This window comes from Rattus norvegicus, chromosome 12 (genome assembly GCF_036323735.1).
Source record: "Rattus norvegicus strain BN/NHsdMcwi chromosome 12, GRCr8, whole genome shotgun sequence".
NCBI lineage: Eukaryota > Metazoa > Chordata > Mammalia > Rodentia > Muridae > Rattus > Rattus norvegicus.
The window spans coordinates 6,487,233-6,508,063 of NC_086030.1; the positions used below are offsets into that span (position 1 = coordinate 6,487,233).

At 51.3% G+C, this 20,831-nt stretch overlaps 1 protein-coding gene across 5 annotated transcripts; it reads left to right on the forward strand.

Annotated features, from left to right (window-relative positions):
* The first annotated feature begins 32 nt into the window (after nucleotides 1-32).
* Stxbp2 (syntaxin binding protein 2) lies at nucleotides 33-11,119 on the forward strand. 5 transcript variants are annotated; one of them, XM_006248783.5, is made up of 19 exons: nucleotides 33-136; nucleotides 1,124-1,173; nucleotides 1,404-1,485; nucleotides 2,064-2,140; nucleotides 2,908-2,986; nucleotides 3,083-3,186; nucleotides 3,560-3,708; nucleotides 4,298-4,382; nucleotides 4,459-4,589; nucleotides 4,671-4,778; nucleotides 5,030-5,087; nucleotides 5,195-5,260; nucleotides 5,341-5,421; nucleotides 5,892-6,030; nucleotides 8,032-8,141; nucleotides 9,236-9,331; nucleotides 9,842-9,927; nucleotides 10,005-10,162; nucleotides 10,707-10,855. In XM_006248783.5, exons 1-19 carry the CDS (start codon nucleotides 100-102, stop codon nucleotides 10,790-10,792), a joined length of 1,782 nt encoding a protein of 593 aa, XP_006248845.1. In that variant the 5' UTR covers nucleotides 33-99; the 3' UTR covers nucleotides 10,793-10,855.
* Nucleotides 11,120-20,831: the final 9,712 nt, after the last annotated feature.

The following is a 20,831-nucleotide window of genomic DNA, read 5'->3' on the forward strand; positions in this document are numbered from 1 at the left end:
GTGACTCGAGCCCACGGGGTGGGGCCCACGTGGATGACGCGCGGGGCCACGCCCCCACCTTGGGACCGACCCGGAAGCGGCGCTACTCCTTAGGGGAAGATGGCGCCCTTGGGGCTGAAGGCGGTGGTGGGGGAAAGTGAGTGTCACCCCGCGGCGGGGCTCTGGTGTTCTCTCGGCTGTCCCTTGGGGGGCTGGGGATGTCGGGAGAGGTGAGGTGCACGGATTCTGGGATCCGAGATCCTGACGGTGGGGACAGCACCTGACTCCTGAGGGGCGGGCGGGGTCTTGGGCCCAGCTGGACTCGCCTGTCCCTCAGTTGCAGCTGGCGGAACAAAGTTGGGATGGGGAGGACTCATGCGGGCGAGGAGAGGGAGACACAGTTTCGCGTTTAGACCTTTGGGCCTGCCTCCGCTACAGGCTGACGAGTGTCTGAACCCTGAAAGTTCAGAGGTTGAACTCAGGGGTCCGACAGTGCTCTGGTCAATGACCCCAAGCAATGTATGAGCACTCAGGTGGTGTAACATGCCCCATAGGGGTGACGAAGGGGATGCTTTCTCTTTTGCACCACGCCTAGAAGGTCCTTGGAAGGGTTAACTTCTCCTTCTTGCAAGCTTAAGTCTTTGGTGGGGAGAAGGTTTGAAGATGCCCCTCCCCCACCTCCAGTAGTTCCGGCCTCAACTACTTCTTCCGCCCTGATAACAGTGGACTTGACACTCTGGTGCACTGGCCAGGCTCTGTGCAAGGCCACCCTTCTTTCCCCTTTCCCCTATTCCATCCTCTGAACAGAACAGGTTTTGTAGAAAGGTCCAGTACCTTGGTGTTAAAAAGAAACCTTCCCTATGTACACAAGGGTTAGTGGGAAGCCCGCTTAGAGGTTGATCGGAACCCTCAGATCTGGGAACCAAGCGTTCTAGTCTAAGAGACACTAGGAGTCCCTCACTCCCATTCACTCAATTCTCTAAGATGTACCTGTGCTCTGAGCATCGTACCCTGTAGTCACGGGGCTGCTTAGCTAAGTTATCTGACCTCACTCAGGATCCAGGTTGGGGTCTAGCCTAGAGGACAAGTGTCCCAAGCCTCTTCTCTCTTCTTCTCTCTTCTTCCTCTTCTCTCTTCCCTGTAGAAATTCTAAGTGGAGTCATCCGGAGCGTTAAGAAGGATGGCGAGTGGAAGGTAGGGGCTGAGGCAGAATGCATGGATACCCAGGGGCAGCCTTTTACCCAAATCTGTGCAGGTACCCCAAAATGTCAGAGTTGCCTCAGGAATTCCTTGAATGAGCTGTCGATCCATGGGGGTGGGTTTGGGTGGATGGATGTCCCATTGCCTCTGATTCCCCTGGGACCAGCTTCAGACTTTTTTGCATGGCTCACCTCCCCTGTGTCTATATCCACCCATCTGGTCAGGTACTCATCATGGATCATCCGAGCATGCGAATCTTGTCATCCTGTTGTAAAATGTCAGATATCTTGGCGGAGGGCATCACCAGTGAGTGGATGAATCTGAGGCCGACCCCTTGAACGTGGGATGTCTGGATGTAGCCCTTGGGTGTGGGAGCCCTTCATACTGGTTCAATACATAGTTCTCCCTGCATAGCCCGGAGCCACTTAATCTCTAGCACCATATAAAATGGTCGTGGTGGTCAATGTCTATGATCTTAGCACCCAGGAGGTGGAGCTAGGAGTATCACAAGTTTAAAGTTAGTCAGCTCATGAGTTCAAAGCTGGCCTGGGCTACATGAAACCCTGTCTCAAACAAATGAAGCATGACTGCGCAGTCCCTATCTTCTCCGTAAAAAGCTTGGGTGGACTCTGGGATCTCAAGAGTGTGTAGACACCAAAAGTATGGCTGTGGTACTCCAAATGTGCAGAACCTTGCTGTGGCTCTTTATGTGGGGGAATGAATCTCTCTCTCTCTCTCTCTCTCTCTCTCTCTCTCTCTCTCTCTCTCCAAGGGAGTAGTGTAAGCCTTTAAAACACCACCACCGTGGGTCCAGTTCTCCACACCTGAGACTCCCCTGTCTCCTCCATGCCACCCATGTGTGTCTTTTCCTCTGTTGCTTCTAGTTGTGGAAGACATCAACAAACGGAGAGAACCCATTCCCAGCTTGGAGGCAATTTATTTGCTGAGTCCCACAGAGAAGGTGCCTACAAGAGAGAGCCTCTGTGTGTATGGGTTCGTGTGTGCTTGAATGGTGTACTGTTGATAGTCTCTGAATGTGCATAATGTATGTGTGTACACACGCAATGCATACATGCACACATGTCGCCATACATGTGTGTGTGTGTGTGTTCACATCGGAATTTGTGGATATGTGTGTGCATACATCAGAATTCAGGCATGTGCATGTCGGGATGCATGTGTGAATACATGCACATGTCAATGTATGGACACCAGAACAGAGGTATGTATGCATACATGTGTATGTACGTGTTGGAATTTGTGGGTATGTATGTATTAGAATTCAGGCATGTGCATGTCAGGATGCATGTGTGCATGTGTGTACATGTCAATGTATGCACATCAGAATATAGGTATGTATGCACACATGTGTATGCATATGTTGGAATTTGTGGGTGTGTTTGTGTGCATATATCAGAATTCAGGCAGGTGCATGTCAGTATGTATGTGTGCATACGTGCATGTGTCAATGTATGCACATCAGAATACAGGTATGTATGCATGCATGTGTATGTACACGTTGGAATTTGTGGGTGTGTGTAGGTGTGCATACATCAGAATTCAGGCATGTGCGTGTTAGGATGCATGTGTGCACATGTCAATGTATGTGTGTATATGTGTCCCCCTGACAACTGACAGTAGCGCAGAGTGGGGAAATATCAGTTGGGGGCCCCTTGCCCCCAGTCTGGGGTGCAGAGCCTGACTGCAACAGCGATCTGTCCTTCCCAGTCGGTTCAGGCTCTGATTGCGGACTTCCAGGGGACACCAACCTTCACCTACAAAGCAGCCCATATCTTCTTCACGGACAGTGAGTGCGGCTAGCCAGGGTGTCGTCGGGTGCTGTGCTGAGGTGGGGAGTTTGGCCGCAGAACACTGGTCTGATGGTCTCTCCCTGCCAATGCAGCGTGCCCCGAGCCCTTGTTCAGTGAACTGGGCCGCTCTCGCCTGGCGAAGGTGGTGAAGACACTGAAAGAGATCCACCTCGCCTTCCTCCCCTATGAGGCCCAGGTACAGCCTCCGCTTGTGGTGGGGGAAGGGGTGGGCTGTCCTTGGCAGAGTGACCAAGCTCCCTGCAGGAAAGACAGAACACCAACGGGGAATGGACAGTTAGCAGGCTCTTCCTGGAGCGCTAGCCCTGTGCACATTCCTAACGGGCAGCATGGAGTGTGGGGCAGAATTGTCTCATCCCTAAAGTGGAAAGGAGCAAGGAGCTGTCTCTGTTCCCTTTCAGCATCGGCTGGGGCCTACCCTAGCCCGCTTCAGAGCTGGCAACACAGGCTCTGGAGGATATGGAAGACCCCTGGAAAGTGCAGGGGCAGCAGCGGGCGGTTGTGCTGGGTGTCCCCTATAGTGATCTCGACGACACTTCTGTCCTCCCCAGGTGTTCTCTCTGGATGCCCCGCACAGCACCTATAACCTTTATTGCCCATTTCGGGCAGGGGAGCGGGGGCGGCAGCTCGATGTGCTGGCCCAGCAGATAGCCACACTGTGTGCCACTCTTCAGGAATACCCATCCATTCGCTACCGCAAGTGGGGACCAACCCCCACCCTACCCCAGTGCTACCTTTTACCCTCGCTCTCATTCTGTGTCCATGCTTTCCCCTATGCGTGTGCATGTGTGACTGTGTGTGTGTATGTGTGTGTGTTTGGAGGTCAGAGGTCAACCTCGGGTATCTCCCTCAGTCACCATCCACCTTTTATTTTTTTAAAGATTAAAAAAAAAGTTTGTGTGTGTGCATGTGAAGGTTCTCATGTAGATCAGAAGAGGGCGTCAGACCCTCTGGAGCTACAGTTATGGGTGGCTGTGAGCCTCCAGGTGCTGGGCAGAGCAGTTCGAGCCTTTGACCACTTAGCTGCCTTTTTGAGAGAAGGTTCTCCCTTGGCCCAGGTTTCCCATCCAGGCCCAAGGATCCATGTCCCCAGCACTGAAAACTCAAGCACACTTTTAAGTGCTCTGGGGGATCGAGCCTGGCTTGCATTTTACTGACTTAGCCATTTCCCCAGCTCCTGTGTTGTCTTTAACTTGACCCTCACCCCTACCCTTGATGTCCCCAGTCTGTGCCCAGTCCTCCCAGCACCCATATCCTCATGTCCCTGTGTTTGTCTGCATCACCTCCAGGGGCCCAGAAGACACAGCCCAGCTGGCCCATGCTGTCCTGGCCAAGCTGAACGCCTTCAAGGCAGACACTCCCAGTCTGGGCGAGGTGAGGGGGATGCTGGGGAGGTACCAGGGAGGTAGGGTCCCAGTCAGCGTCTTCATCCTTCTCTCTCCGTGCCCAGGGCCCAGAGAAAACACGCTCACAGTTGCTCATAATGGACCGGGCAGCAGACCCCGTGTCCCCGCTATTACATGAACTCACATTCCAAGCCATGGCCTATGATCTTCTGCACATCGAGCAGGACACATACAGGTAGACGGAACTGGGAAAATGCCTTTCACACCATCCTTTGCCCACCTAGGCCCTCTGTCCTCTGATCTGCCGTTCTTCCAGGTATGAGACCACAGGACTGAGCGAGTCCCGGGAGAAGGCTGTGCTCCTGGATGAAGACGATGACCTGTGGGTGGAACTCCGGCACATGCACATAGCGGATGTGTCCAAGTGCGAGCCTGGCGTGGGTACTGGTGTGGGAGGGCTCCAGGTACCCAGGCCTCATTCCTAGGGTGTCCCTCTATAACTTAGACTCTTTGGGGGGACTCGCTTCTATCTGAGCTTCACCCCAGTGCATCCCCAATGGCTTGGGACTGCTACATGCATCTAGGTGTCTCTGATCAGCTGGTAGAAAGAGGCCTCTCTCCCCAAATGTCTCAGCATCTTCTCTCTTCCCCTCCCCTGCCCTCGCTCATGGCTAGGAAGGTCACGGAGCTCCTGAAGACATTCTGTGAGAGCAAGCGGCTGACCACAGACAAGGTAGAGTTCATGGTGGGGCAGGACTTCAGCCTGGAGTGCAGTGGAACCATAGGCCTGGGGCCTGGCCTCATCCCTCCCGTCTCTACCCTCTCTTACCCTTACTTCAGGCCAACATCAAAGACCTGTCCCACATCCTGAAAAAGATGCCACAGTATCAGAAGGAGTTGAACAAGGTGAGCTCGGACAGTCAGACCCACCCAGGCTCCACCCGGCTGCCTGGCTCCGTTGTGTCTAACCCAGTCCCGCCCTGCAGTACTCCACGCACCTGCACTTGGCAGATGACTGCATGAAGCACTTCAAGGGCTCGGTGGAGAAGCTGTGCGGTGTGGAGCAGGTGGGTCTGCGACGTGTGGGCAGGGCAGGGCAGGACCTGGGGCCGGGGGATCCCAAGGAGGTAGAGCTTGGAGAGGAGCAAAGCCTGAAAGAGGTGGCCAGGGCCCTCCATGGGGAGCAGGGGCAGGAACTCACAGGGGCCTCTGGTAGGGAGGATTTGGGGAAAGGCAGGGCCTCAGATAGAGGGTGGGGAGTGGGGTTCGGGGAAGAGGTGTCTTTGTAAGGGTGGACCTAGGAGAGGGTATTGGAGAGTAGGGCAGAGTTGTGCTTAGAGACAGGACCTGAGCGAGTTTGGAGGTCACGGGTGGGTTTAGCCCATGCTTGGTTAGATGGGCTTCAGGAGACCAGTTTCCAGGATGAGGTGGGGTGGGGTTATCTTATTGAAGTCCCTGATTTGTCCCCGCTCTGTCTGTTGCCTTCCCACACCTTCCCACAGCAGCCAGCTGGACAGCTAACTCTCATGTCATGCAGGACCTGGCCATGGGCTCTGATGCAGAGGGTGAGAAGATCAAGGACACCATGAAACTGATTGTCCCGGTGCTGTTGGATGCCTCCGTGCCACCCTATGACAAGATCCGGGTTCTGCTGCTCTACATCCTTCTGCGGAACGGTGGGTGAAGGGGTGGCCAGGGATGGTCTCGGATCCTAGGACCACTACAAGCTCAAGGCCCTCATCACCTAGCCTGCTATCTTAGCTTCTTTTCCTGTCACTGTGATAAACACCCTAACAAAAGCAACTCAAGGGAGAGAGGGTCCGTCTGACTCACAGTGCCAGGCTACAGTCATCGTTGAGGTCAGGCTTGAAAGAGCTGGGCATGGTGGGCATGCTCACAGTGCAGCAGAGAGCAGCAGATGCAGGCGTGCTTGGCTCTGCTTCTCCACTCTTACACAGGTCAGGATCCCTCCCCAGGGAATGGTGCCCCTCACAGTGGGCAGCTTCTCTACCCCGGCCAATGAAACTAAGGAGGTCCCTTAACTAAGGGATTAACTGAGAACCACCACTTAATTTAAAAACATTAGTACATTATTTTTTTTAAAGACAGTTATTTAGCCGTGTGGGTGGTGGCTCACACCTTTAATCCCAGTTCTCGGAGGCAGAGACAGGATGATCTTTGAGTTCGAGGCCAGCCTGGTCTATAAAACTAGTTGCAGGGCTACACAGAGAAACCCTGCCTCGCAAAACAAAACAAAGCAAATTATTTTATATGCATGAGTGCCCTGCCTAATGTATGTTTGTGCGCCCTGTGTGTGCCTGTTCTCTGTGGAGGCCCGAAGAGGGCATCAGATCCCTTGGAACTGGAGTTACAGGTGGTCATGAACCACCACGTGGGTGCTGGGAAGTGAACCTGGGTCTTCTGTAAGGACAGCCAGTGTTATTAACTGCTGAGCTATCTCTCTGGCCCCAGGTAGGTGGAGACAGCTGATTCCTGGGGCGTGCTGTTTAGCCAGTCTAGCTGAATCGGCAGGCTCCAAGCTACAGAGAGACTCAGGGAACAAGGGGAAGAGTGATGGTGTCCTGTAGAGTGTGCGTGTGGGAGTGCATGTAGCAGTATGCGCCACATGTACACGTGGGAGACCAAAGCCGGACATTGGGTGTCTCTGTCGGTCCCTCTCTTAGTCCGTTGAGATAGGGTCTCTCCCTGAAGGTTATGTTAGGCTGGAGTCCCCATCCCTGAAGCACTAGGTTACAAGTGTACGTGACTCCCGAACACCGAGGACTGAAACTCAGGTCTCTTTGCTTGCCCGTGGGAAGACCAGAGTGTGATATCGGGCGTGTCCTGCCAATGCCAGCATCATTCTCTGCCTCAGTCTCTTGGGACAGGTGTGGGAACTGCGGCAGTCCCGAGTGGATGTGTGTTGTTGACGCAGGCACAGCCATGACAAGGACCCGGTGTCTCAGATCCATGGGGTGGCAAGGCCTTGCTTGGGTCAGACTGGGAATGTCAAAGCCTCCCTCTGGTCCAAGTGCAATGTGAATGTTTACAAACAATTGACGAGTGTGAGCAAACCTAGCAACTCCGTCAGAGTGTGCACAGCCCACCACACTACTTCCTCTGTACATGTGTCTATCGTTTGTGTGTGTGTGTGTGTACGTGTGTGTCTGTCTGTCTATATTTCTATAATTTCTTTAGTGTCTGTTTCCTCATTCCATCACAGCCCCTAGTCAGATCAAGTACCAAACCTCTAAAGTCTTGGCCACAGGGTCTCTCCTTGAACCTGAGCGAGGCTGGGTTCTAGAAATTCCCCGCAATCTTCCTGTTTCTTCCTCCCACAGCACAGGGTTACAGGCACATGTCGCTATGCCAGCTTTTACGTGGGTGCTGTAGATTTGAACTCCGGTTCAATGCTTCTGCAGCAAGCACTCTGACCCTCTCAAACATCCTCCAGCTCCCGTCAACTAATTCTTAAAGAGACCCCATTTTACCTGTTCAGATCTACCCATCCCTGTACCTATAGATAACTATAGGGATAGTTATACACAATTCCCTTCTCTTTAAACACCAGAAGTTTCCGGGTCCTGGAGACATCCTAGCTGTGAGGAGATCTCTTTATAGATGTCTTCGGATAGGACCCTACTGGTTGCTCATTACTACCTGTTGCTCTACCCCAGGTGTGAGTGAGGAAAATCTGGCCAAGCTGATCCAGCATGCTAATGTGCAGTCCTACAGCAACCTCATCCGGAACCTGGAGCAGCTGGGGGGCACTGTCACCAACTCTGCGGTACGTAGGGAGCTGATGAACGGTGGAGTGTGGCCCTTAGAGGATTGGGGGTGATACATGCTTAGCTTGGGTATGCGAGCATAGGGGACCAAGAACACCAAGACCTTCCCTAATTCTCTAACGTGATGGGCAGTGGGGTTACATTGGTGCCCCTGCATGGCGGTACAGGGTGTGAGCTTTCAGGGGCAGGTGGGAGAACGAGTCACCATTAATGGGAAACAGGGTGAAACTAAGGGTTCTGAAGGGATCGGCAAACTTCTCACCCTACCCAGTATACATGGTGGTTTCCTATGCTCCCCTCTGTAGTCTGCCTCTCCCTAACCTATGTGTCTGGATTTGTCAGATCTTTCTGTAACACAGACCTGTGACCTTGTGTCCTTCTGTCCCCCTCTGCCCCCTCTCTCTCATACACATTATTATTTTGAGGCACATTTCACTTTGTAGCTCGGCTAGCCTTGAACTTACTCTGTAGCTAAGGCTGATCTTAAACTCACTCTATAACTCAGACTGGCCTCAAATTCACGGCCATTGTGTTAGCCTCCTGAGTATGTGGGACTACAGAACCTGGGACTACAGAACCTGGGACTACAGATGTGGGCTATCATGCCTGTCTTATCCCTTGCCTCTTCCTGTTTCTGTAGCTTTTACTTGACTTACTCTTTCTTCTTTTTCTTTGTTCTGTTTCTCTCTTCCCATTTCTGTTTCTTCTGTCCCCCTTTGCATCCCCACTCCCTACCTCCCTGCCTTTGTGTCCACCTTTGTATCTGTGTCTTATTACGCCCCTCTGTTTCTCTCTTTTCTCCTTGTCTCTGTCTCCTGCATCTCTGTCTCTTACCTCCCATGTCTGTCTGTCTTTACCTGTCTTTCCATCTTTCTTTGTCTCTCTGCCTCTCTCTACCTCTGTTTCTGCCTCCGCCTATCTATGCCTCTCGAATTCTCTTTGCCTCTGTCTCTCTTTGCTTTTCCTGTCTTTCTGTCTCTGTCTCTTCCTGCTCTATTTCTCCATCTCTCTGTGCACCCCCATAGCCCTTCCCCATCTGCGATGGCCTCCTTCCCTTCCCAATCCCATTCCGCCCCCCCAACCCCTTCTGTAGGGCTCAGGGACCTCTAGCCGGCTGGAGCGGAGAGAACGCATGGAGCCCACCTACCAGCTGTCTCGCTGGTCCCCAGTCATCAAGGACGTGATGGAGGTACACAAGTTGGGTACCCCTGTTCCTCTCTACTGATCCCATTAGCCAGTAAGCCCTCCACCCCACCCGCCCAGGCTCTCAGTGGTAAGCCTTGGGGCTTAGTGGGAAATCCCTTATTATCAGCCTGGCACCCTATTTGCTTTACAGGGTGGGGCACACAAAACAGCACCCCAGGAATTGGGGCAGCAGAGGAATTCCTTGCTAGAGATCATAGCTTTCTCTATACCCTGTACTCTCCTCTAATCTCTATCCTGTCCTCCAGAAGCCTCTCTTATGCTGGCCCCTGGCCACCCCCACACCCTAAAGCCTCATAATCAAATAATGGTGTATCTTATCAGTTTGTGGAAATGTCCTGGTAACTCCTGCTTGGAGACCCAGCAACTTTATACTCTGACTTCCTGGATTGCTGGGTCCCCAAGAAACAAGGAGGTGTAGATTTGGGGACCACGGCCATTTCATTTGCTGGGCTCCACTGGCTGGGGCTCTTTAACTCCTCCTGTCTGGCCACAGGATGTGGTGGAGGACCGGCTAGACCGAAAGCTGTGGCCCTTCGTGTCTGACCCTGCCCCTGTGTCTAGCTCCCAAGCAGCTGTCAGGTGAGGGCCCTGGAGAGGCCTGGGTTGGGGGTTGGGAGTTGCCAGCCTGGACTGACCTCTACCCATCGCCTCAGCAGTGCTCGCTTTGGCCACTGGCATAAAAACAAAGCTGGTATAGAGGCTCGGGCTGGACCCAGGCTCATCGTGTACATTGTGGGTGGTGTCGCCATGTCTGAAATGAGGGCTGCTTATGAGGTGACCAGGGCCACTGAAGGCAAGTGGGAGGTACTTATAGGTGAGTAGCCAGAACTGAGGTCCTTGGGAGTATGACTGGGGATTCTTGGGGTCCAGGGCTGGACTTGGGGTCCCTTAGAGTCTGCAGTTAGATTTGGTGTCCCAAACGCCTAAGTTGTGTGCGTTTGGGTTTCTTTGGAGCCTGGGGCTAGGTTCTGAGTCCCTAAGAGCCTGGGGCTGGACTGTGGACTCCCCCTCTGAGGGTCCTGTGCTGGACTCTGCAGTCCATTGAGATCTAGGGTTGGACTCTGAGGTCTCTTAGGGTCTGGGGCTGGACTACTCAATTCCTAAAGAATTAGGTTATGAAAGTTTTGGGCTTGGGGGCAGGAGTCTAGGGTATTTGAAGGGCTTGAGTCTCCTGTGGAGTAATCACCTGGGTCTGGACACCCATGTTCCTAAGTTCCTGAACCCCTAAATCATTGAGAAGACAGGTCCCTGGTTTGCAGGAGGGCAGGAATTGGTTCTCACCAGGCAGGGCACTAGTCAGGAGTAGCAGATCCCAGGAGAGACCTCTGCCTCTTCTTTACCCTCCCCCTCCTGCCCAGGCTCTTCCCACATCCTCACTCCAACCCGCTTCCTCGATGACCTCAGGACCCTGGATCAGAAGCTGGAGGACATAGCCCTGCCCTGACTCAGCTGCTTGCTCTGCCCTCTCCTCCTGTTCCAGAGAAATAAACTCTTCCCTTCATCTTTCCATCAGGGCTCACCTCACTTTCTTCCCAGAGAGAGCTGTATAAACCAGACCCATGCTGCCGGCCTCCCCTTATGTTACTGTTCTGCCTGAACCTTCCCTTGGCCCCCAGAAGCAGCTTTAGCTTCCATGAACGTTGGGAACCTGGGCTCTGGCTCTCTGGCTGGGTCCCTCCATCCAAACCCTGATCTTAGCAGACAAACTGCAGAGGAGACAGAGAGCTGCCAATCAGGGAATGGCAGGGCTGCAACCCCATTGTCACTAGAATTCTTTAGGCTGTTTGGTTAGAATTATAGAAAAAACCTTAACCTTTCTCTTTATTTTGTGTTACACTTGTGTGTCTGTCTGTGCATCACATGCATCAGTGCCTGTAGAGGTCAGAATAGGGTGCGGGATCCCCGGGACCAGGTATAGATGGTTGTGAGAAGCCAGGAGATGCTTGGGTCTGCTGCAAGAACAGCCAGTCCCTTGACCACTGAGGCATCTCCAGCTCTAGAAATAGAAGCAGGTAGAGTAGGCCCGGATCCTGACTCTTCCCCTGGATCCTCCCAGGAACTACTGCAAGTGGAACTTGAAGCCCCAATTCTGGGAATCAGAGCCAGCATTTAAAGCACAGCAAACTCAAACACCGGTTTCCTAGTGGCCCCCACCCTCCTCCAGCCTTAGGATATGCCTGTAGGTTCTGATTGCAGGATTTACCAGAGTTTTTAATGGAGAACTTATAAACTATTCCTGGGCCTGGATGGCTCAGAGGTTAAGAGTGTTTGCTGCTCTTCCAGAGGCCTGGATTTGGTTCCCAACACTCACATTGCGTGGCTCAAAGCTGCTTGTAACTCCAGCTCCAGGGGATTTGGTGCTCTCTCCCGGTTTCAGTGGGAGCCGAGATACATGTGTGCCCTGCCCCCACACACCAATAAACAAATAAACAGACAATAAATAAAAGCACTCCACTCAGCGTGGTTTAACAGGAAGTTATTACTCCACAGCTCTAGAAGCTCGGTCTTTGCCGGTTGTTGATCGGATGGTTTGTAGATAGAGAGCCTTTGTTCAGACTGGGCTTGTTAAGTAGCTAAGGATGACTTTGAACTCCCGATTCTCCTGCCTCCCCATCCTGAGTGTCGCGGTTGCAGCTGTGCAGTTGGTTTATGCAGGGCTGGGGACAAACCCACTTCTTACGCTTTCATGCATGCTAGGCAAGCATCTTCCAGCTCAGCCACCTCTCCAGCTGCAGCTGGCCATTTCCCTGTGTCTTCACATAGTTGCATCTTGCAGGTGTCCCAATTTCCTCCTCTTATGTCACCACATACTGGATGAGAGCCCACCCTGTGGCCTCATTTTTTTTTTTTAAAACTTAATTATCTTTAAAAAGACCTTGTTTCTAAATATATTCATTTGAGATACAAAGGGTTAGGACGTGAGCACCTAACTCTTGGGAACAGATACAATTTAGCCCGTAGCATTTGGGTAACAGGAGGGATGTTTCAGTGTATGAAGAAGACAGAGAAGGGTCCTGCTCTCTAGGGACACATCCAGGCGGGTGTCGCAGGCAAAGCGGCTATGGGGACGGGAGACATCCTAAAGTGCTTCACCTAGAGGTGGTGATAGGAGTAAAAGGGAAAGGCCGCAAAGCCAAAACCACGGAAGGATGCCACCTGGGGCCACCCGGGGAGCCAGACAGTAAAGTGTTAACCATTGACAAGAGCACCAGGACTATAGAGCTTGCCTATCAGTACTGGAAGCTCTGGGTTCTGTCCCTGGCTCTAGAATAAGATTTTAGAAAGGTCGGAGGACTATGTGGGACCTGACAAGTCTGGATGAAGACTTTGTTACTGACGGGCAATTGAACACCATGGAAGGATCCAGGCAGGGAGGCCAAGAAGCATGACCCAAGTGTTAGGGTGGCCTGCGCAGGAAGCCAAACGCAGTGCCCCCTGTCAGGGTGACCTTTGCTTCTTTTGGGTCCTGCCTGGGCATGTGAACTATGCAGAATTGTAAACACAGCAAGTGGGATCCTTTTGATTCTGAGTTCATCAAAGCCCAGGGAGTCTAAAGGCTGAGCATCCTAACTCTGGGATAGAAAGATCATGAAATCTGCAGAATGAATCAGTGTGTCCATCACAGGACACCTCCTCACCCCCAGTGGAAGGAGGCTTGGTAGCTCAGGCTGGCCTGGAGGCCCCTATTCTCTGCCTCAGGGTCTGAGGTGCTGGAGTTGTCTGGCACGGGAGGTGATTCTAAAGTTTAAATGTGAACGCTAAGATCCCTGGCTGCCAACGGCTGTTTCTTTCCGGGATCCATCCGTGTTGTTAAGCGAGGCGAGCACCAGGGGATGCTGCAGCTCGTTCTCTGGCTTCTTTGTTCATCCCAGATTGTAACCCGAGCTGGGTGACCTAATTATTACAGAAGCCTGGGAAGAGCTCTCAGCAGAAACAAAACTGTCCCTTAAACCTCTCTTACCTTTCCTTTTAAAAATGAACTTATCGCACTGTGTAGTCCTGGCTGGCTGGAACCATGTGGACCAGGCTAGCTCCCAGGGCTGGGATTAAAGGTGTGCCTGCCCCACTACATCTAATGATAGCCACATGAAGTAATGTGTCTGTCTTAGGGTTCTACGGCTGTGATGGAATGTGACCAAACGCAATTTGGGGAGGAAAGGGTTTATCTCACCCAATTCCACATAATACCTCACCATCAAAAAACGGTGAGGGCAGGAACCCAAGCAGGGCAGGACCCTGGAGGTAGGAGCTGCTGCTGAGGCCATGGAGGGTGTCACTTACTGCTTGCTTCGCCTTCTTTCTTATAAAACCCAGGACCACCACCCAAGGGTGCCTCCACCCAATAGAGGCGTTTTCTCAATTGAGCCTCCCTTCTCTGATGACTGGCTTGTGCCACGCAGGCATTAAGCTCGCCAGCACAGTGTCCGTGCTGTGAAACACAGATACCAACTGTGCCAGTATCTGTGGCTCCCTGTGGCTACTGTCGTCAGCTGAGGTTTTGACAAACCTCCCACATTACAAAGAATCATTAAGAGCCTCTTTATGAGAATAAAATGTGCACTCTTGCTTCCTGTGTTATGTAGGTACACATTCAGGGGACTTCCTCTAACCAGTGACACTTTGTTCCTGCCCCAGGGCCTTTGCACCTGCAGTTCCCTACCTGTTACCTCCCCTTAGCTCAAGTGTCACTACATCATCATTGCTTGTTATGTGTTCTTTGTGGTCCTTTTCTTAACCTGTGGCTTCCTTGGCACCACCCATAATAGATCTTCCAGCATCTGTGGACCCCCACCCTTGCCTTTCAGGCTTCCCTAAAAACAGGGGCTTAGAACCACAGCATTCATTTTAATTTGATTTAGTGGTTAGTAGGCAGAAAACTGACATGCTCGCTGGATCTTTCCTGTTGCCTCACAACAAGGGATCTGTGTTGTTGTCTCCAGGGATGCCCCTACCCCTCACTCTCCAGGTAAGATGTTAGGCAGGGATCTAGGCGTGACTTAGCAGTCCAGTGCTCTCCTAGTAAGGGCTGGGGATGTGGCTCAGAGGTAGAGCCTCTGCCTAGGATCCAATGGTGAAGGTGGGAGTGTGCCTCAGTAGTATAGCATTGGTCTACCACATTTAAGGCCCTAGACTCAGTCCTTACTACTACACACACCAGAGCGGGGGATATCAAATTCTGTATCCAGAACATTTTTATCTTGTGTGAAATTGCTCAAATCTGAAAACACAAGTTGACCAACAGCCCCCTTGCTGCCAAGAACATTGTGAAAATGTGTCTGGGTGAAGCGGGTGGCCTGCTAGGAGAAAGGGTGTGCTTTCTGGGTCAAGGATGACACCCCCAGGGCTCCGTGTTAGCAACACTTGGTGGTAGAAGAAAATCTTAGGCAGTAGGCTTCCCTAGTGGACTGTCCACAGTTCTATTCTGTGTATAGGTATGGTGCTTGGGATAGAACCCAAGGTTTTGGCATACTAGGCAAGAACTTAACCCTGAGCCACACCCCAGCTCCTCACTGGGGGATTCTAGGCAGGGGCTCTTCCACTGAGCCACACCCCAGCCCCTCACTGGAGCAAAGCTAGGCATGACTCTTCCGCTGAGACATAGTCCTAGCTGTCCACTTTTTTTTTTTTTTTTTTTTGAGGCAGTGTGGTCTACTTTTTTAAACTTGGACCTTACTGATTCAAGCTAGACTCTCTGGCCAGCCAGCCCTAGGGATCCTCCTGTTTCTGTCTCCCCAGTATTGGGATTAAAGGCACGCAGTTGTAGAAGAATTTTAACCATGGCTGCTCTGGCAAGGGATTACATTCAGAGACCTTCTAGGCTGTGTGATCTGGCAGGAATGCAGAACAAGCCACACACCTTTAATCCCGCTGGCTGGGATACTGACATGCCCTTAGTACACACCTGTAACTCCAAACAATGTAGGTCAAGTTAGTTTGCAGAAGGAAGAAACATGTTTGAACTATGAACCTAACTGAGGGGCAGACAAAGTGACAAATCAGAAAATAGATTAGACAGAATGATTCAAAGATAGGATATACCCACAGGAAAGAGACAATTTAAGAGAACAGCAGGGTGGGTGGGGAGGCAGTTTTACAGAGAGAGGTTCTAGGTGAAGACAGGAAAAGCCAGAGAATGAGAAGAACCAGAAGATTAGAACAGATTGCCAGAGTTAGTTTGCGGTCAAGCAAGGCAGTTCAGTGAGAAGTCTAGAGTAGCCAGTCAGCTTGGGGAGGAGTTTGAGCCAGTAAAACTGAGTTGAACCATCCATCCAGAAAGAACTTAGAAAGGGTGAGTTTATTCAGCAGTAAGTCTCAGAGGCTGAAACATTCTAGGCCTAGATCAGATTGCACGGATGGTAGAGGCTTCCAGGCCTAGGCCCAGGGATAGTTTGAACAGAGAAAGAGATACTATGGGCTCAGCCCAAGCTGTGTATCAGCACATCTTGAGCACGGCTCTCATCTCATTCCTCCGCCTGAGGAAACAAAAGTTACTTTTACACACACACACTTTTTCATGTGGGTGCTAGGACTTGAATTCAGGTCCTTGTATTTGCAGAGCAAGTGCTCTCCTGAGGAGCCGCCTCCCCGGCCTTTCTGGTGAGCCTTTGAACGTGCATCCACTTCACAGGCCAGCAGTTGTGCCATCTGTAACATTGCGCCAGGCATTGTTGCAACAACTGCCTTGTGGTACACGAATAGTCATGGGGTTTCATGGTAGACGCTGAGGAGAGGGGAGGAGGGAGCTGGAAGGAGGGAGTTGCTCAACCCCGTTCCAGGAAACAGTGATCCTGGCCCTGCTCCTTCCCTTCCTCCACACTTCCTCTTACGAAGGAAGTTTTGAGTTGCTCCATAGGTTTCTGACCCATTTTTTTCTTCTTCTTCTTGTTATTCCTGGCAGCAGAAATTCGAGGAAGGTAGCTGGGGAGATGGCTCAGTGGATAAGAGCGAGCTGGGATGATAAAGAATGAAGATCTGAGTGTGAATCTCTAGCACCCGTGTGAAAAAGCTGCACTTAGCTGTGTGCTCACCTCCAGCACCAGCGATGAGTGGGACAGAGGTGACAGGACTGCTGGGGCCTGCTGGCAATCAGTCTACGTCTGGGCTCAGTGAGAGATCACCGGTCAAGGGAATCAGGCTGAGGGAGACAAAGCCGGGCACCCGATGTTCTTCTCTGGCTTCTGCATCTGTGTCCCCCTCCCCCCACACCATACATGTATGCCACACATGGCCTTGCACACACAAGATACATTTAAGCAAGTGTTTTGTAAAGTTGTGTATCTTTTGGATCCTCTAACATCAGCACACTTTGTTACGTTAAGGTGAAGGGGAAGCAGGGGAAGTGGAGATGCAGCTTGGAGAATACAAGGTCAGCCACAGAAGGGCAGGGAGTCGAGGCTTAATGCGGTCTAGTCCATCTGGAGCTCTGGGAGGAGCCTGGAACCCTAGCATTTTAGAGGTGGGAGCAGCAGGATCCGAATGTTGGGGCTCCAGAGATGGCTCAAGAGTGCTTGCTGTTCTTGCTGTGTTTGCTTCCCAGCATTCACGTCAAGCAGCTCCAACTGCCTGGATCTCCAGGTGGAGGGGATCTGATGCTCTCTCCTCGCCTCTGATGGTTACAGCACCCCCCCACACACACATATAAATAAAATATAAATACACACAATAAAATAAATCTAAACAAAGCTGGATCAAGGTTACTCTGTGCTTACCCTTGGCTACACAGGGAGTTCAAGGCCAGGTTTTTTTTTTTTTTTTTAAGATTTATTTATTTATTCTATATATAAGTACACTGTCGCCGTCTTCAGACACACCAGAAGAGGGCATCAGATCCCATTACAGATGGTTGTGAGCCACCATGTGGTTGCTGGGATTTGAACTCAGGACCTCTGGAAGAGCAGTCGGTGCTGTTAACCGCTGAGCCATCTCTCCAGCTCCCAAGGCCAGGTTTAGATACATGAGGCCTTGTGTAAACCAACAAGAACAACCCGAAACCCAGCGTGGGCCCAGGCTGCTCTTGTCCAGGTCCTTAGTTTGGTTCTCAGCACCTACACGGTGGCTCACAAACACCTGCAACTCCAGTTCCATGGAACCTAGCACTCTCTTCCGGCTCTCAGGGGCACGGCACTCATGAGGCAGACATACAGATGTGTAACTAGAAGTGATAAGTTAAAACCCAACCAAAACGATCACCTTTGTCCTTTTCCCAATGTGACCCCACTGAATAAGTCTTCCTTTTCTGCCTTTCCTTACTGAAAAGGAATCTTTAAGCCTGTCAGCAGCATGAGGGCTGTAGGTAATGCTACAGAAAGGAGAGGAATGCAAGTACAGTGAAACTTGTCCCATGGTTAAAGAGGGGAAAGAGGATAATCCCCAGGCCAGGGGGAAGTGCAAGGAGGACTCTCTGGTGTACTGAGAAAGACGTGTCCATTCTCCTGCTATTTGATGATCTTAGTGGGGTCGTTAGGCTCCCCCTCCAGTGATGGACTTACCTCTGAGGGTCTTCATAAGGATTTGCACCCCATCTCTGAGATGAAACAGGCATAGGGTACGCCCTTGGGGATCACACCAGGCATGGCTACTTTCTAGTTTCTTGCTGGCAAAGGTCAATCTCTGCTGGTTTGGGTTGGGGATGCTGTCCTTGCCTGGGGGTCTTTGCTTTGACGTGGTGGTGGGCTTAACCTCTAGGGTGATGGACTTGGCAGTTAAGGACTTTTCTTTTCCGCTTACATCTTCTATGTGCATTTGATGTGTGCACATGAGTGCAGGCGCCCACAGAGGCCAGAAGAAGGCACCATATCTCCTGGACCTGGAGTTTACAGGTGTTTGTGAGCCACCTGATGTGGGTGCTGGAACTGAACTCTGTCAGAGCAGGAAGCAATCTTAACCTCTGAGCCATCTCTCTGATTAGTGATAGTGGTAGCAGTCCTCACAGACACACAGCTATGATCTCAATGGATATAACTCCAATGTTAGACTTTTAAGGCAGGGTCTCACGTAGCTCGGGTGGCTGAGAACTCTCTATTGTAGCTAAGGATGACCTGGTTTGGGGCTCCTGAGCCTGGGGCTTCTACCGTACAAGTGTTATGATGACAGCCGTGTGCCTTGCCCTGTGTTGTGGGCTGACCAGATGGCGCACTGGGTAAAGGAACTTACAGCCAAGCATGAGGATCTAAGCTGAATCACTTGGATCCACATGGGCGAAGTTGTATACACGTGGAAACCTGAGGGTGGTAATGAAGATCTCCCTTCATTGCTTTCTGCTTTATTTACTGAGGTGGGCTCTGTTACTGAACCTGGAGCTAGACTCGGGGAGGGGTAGGTCCCCTGTCTCCGTCTCGTGGAATCACAGGTGGGACCACACATCTTTTATGTGGTCCCATTGCCTGTATAGCAAGTGCCGCATCCACCGAGTCATGTGTCAGCCCCTGGACCCACTTTCATCCAATCGTCTGGTGACAAGCGTCTAGGCTGGTCCCTTCCCTGCCTGCTGGTTTTGACACAGGGTCTTGTGCAGCCCACATTGCCTGGGTTCCTGATTGTCAGGTCCAAAAGAAACAGAGGACAAATGGCTGACTATGATGATCTTAGCATACCAAAGCGCACGCTGGTCTGAATACTCTCTCAGTATCACAAGCACCCGTTACAGAGTCCATGCTGGCTTCTTCTCACCCACCCTTATCCTAAACTTCTTCAGCTAATAGTCTTCTCTTAGCTTTTCATTCCTACAGAACCCTGCGATTTCAGCCATGCACCCTCTTGGATCTAGGTTCCCTTTCTTTTTTGGCTCTCTCTTCTCTCCCTCTCTCCCTCTCTCCCTTCCTCCCTCTCTCCCTCTCTCCCTCCCTCCCTCTCCCTCCTCCCCCTGCTCTGGACCCTTCTAGATATCTCAGGCTGTACTCTCCCTTGCATCTACAATAAAAACTTTCCCCTCAGCCAATGGAGTGGCCTTGTCCTCCTTTTTTTTCTTTTTTTTTTTCTTTTTTTTTTTTTTGGAGCTGGGGACCGAACCCAGGACCTTGCGCTTGCTAGGCAAGTGCTCTACCACTGAGCTAAATCCCCAATCCCCCTTGTCCTCATTTTATACATTGATCATCGGACTGCCACCTCCCAAGTGAGGCACATGTCACCGCACTAGGTAAGCACTCTGCCAACTGAGCTGAACTCCCAACCCCAGATTTTATTAGTATTTTTTTTTAAATATCAGCAAATAAATTAGTGGTTTTCAGGGCTGGAGAGATGTCACGGTGGTCAAGAACACTTGCTGCTCTTGAGGATAATGGGAGTTGAGTTCTCAGCTCCCACACAAACAACTCATTCACCTGTGACTCAGTACTAGAGAATCTCATTCCCTGCTTCTGATCCCCTAGGACACAGGCACGAGCATAGCATACATACGGAGAGATATAGACACACGTATACGTAAATAATAAAAATAATTTTAAAAAGCTCTGGGTTTCATTATGACATGACCATACACATATATCAGTATGCGTTGCTCATATATATTGTGCTGTATCCTCACTGGAGAGGCTGCTAGTGTCAAGGAGTCTCCTTTGATTGACAGAAACACCTGTCATAGTAACCGCATCACCAGGGCAACAAGTTGTCCTTGAATACGCAGCCAGTTAGAAGCCTCCATTTCTGGGGAAGATGGCAACAGCTTTACGCGATCCGAGCCACTTTTGTCCAAATGAGGCTTCCAGGACAGATGGGTGTCAGCTGGGAGAGAAAGCCAGCTAGAGTTCTACTTTGAACCACATCCTCACACGCACTCACCCCTTTAACCCCTCACACATGGTTTCTCTCATTTTGCTGACAGAACTGAGAGGCTATGGCAGACCCCATGGACACAGAACCAGGTACTTTTACATCTGACCTTTGAAAGGAAATGGCCCACCTCAGGTCTCTAGAAGTGCCTGGGAATGGAGACTCCACTGTCCAAAGCAGCTGTACACCATGTGGGTGATGGCCACTAAGGTTGCAAGACTACAGAAGCCGGGTGGAAAGGAGGAATGCACCACCTGAATCCACTTAACGCTGAAGAGGAAAGGCAAATCTCGGGCAGGGGCTGCGGGTCAGCAAGCTCTAGCGCATGCGCGGAGCAGTGCATCCCTGCCATCCCGGCGTGGAGAACGCAGGAGGGTCAGGCGCTTAAGGTCATTCTTGGCTACACAGTTCAAACTTGCGTAGGCTGCGTAAGAGCTCGGATTTAAATAAATGAATAAATATTAAAGTCTTCTCACTTGTCCAATTTATAATTTCCTCTGCTAATCTCAATTTTGCACCAGCCCCATCTAATTAAAAGACAGGGGGGTTAACAGCTCAAAAACGTGGCAGCCTGATGTCAATCAATCCTAGGATTTGCCTAGCCACCTCCTTTGGCCTCCACTTGTAGATGATGACATGCACACACCTACACCCACACATGTCACACATGTGCAAGAATAAATATTTTTAAAGGCAGAGAGGACAAAGCGAGTTCT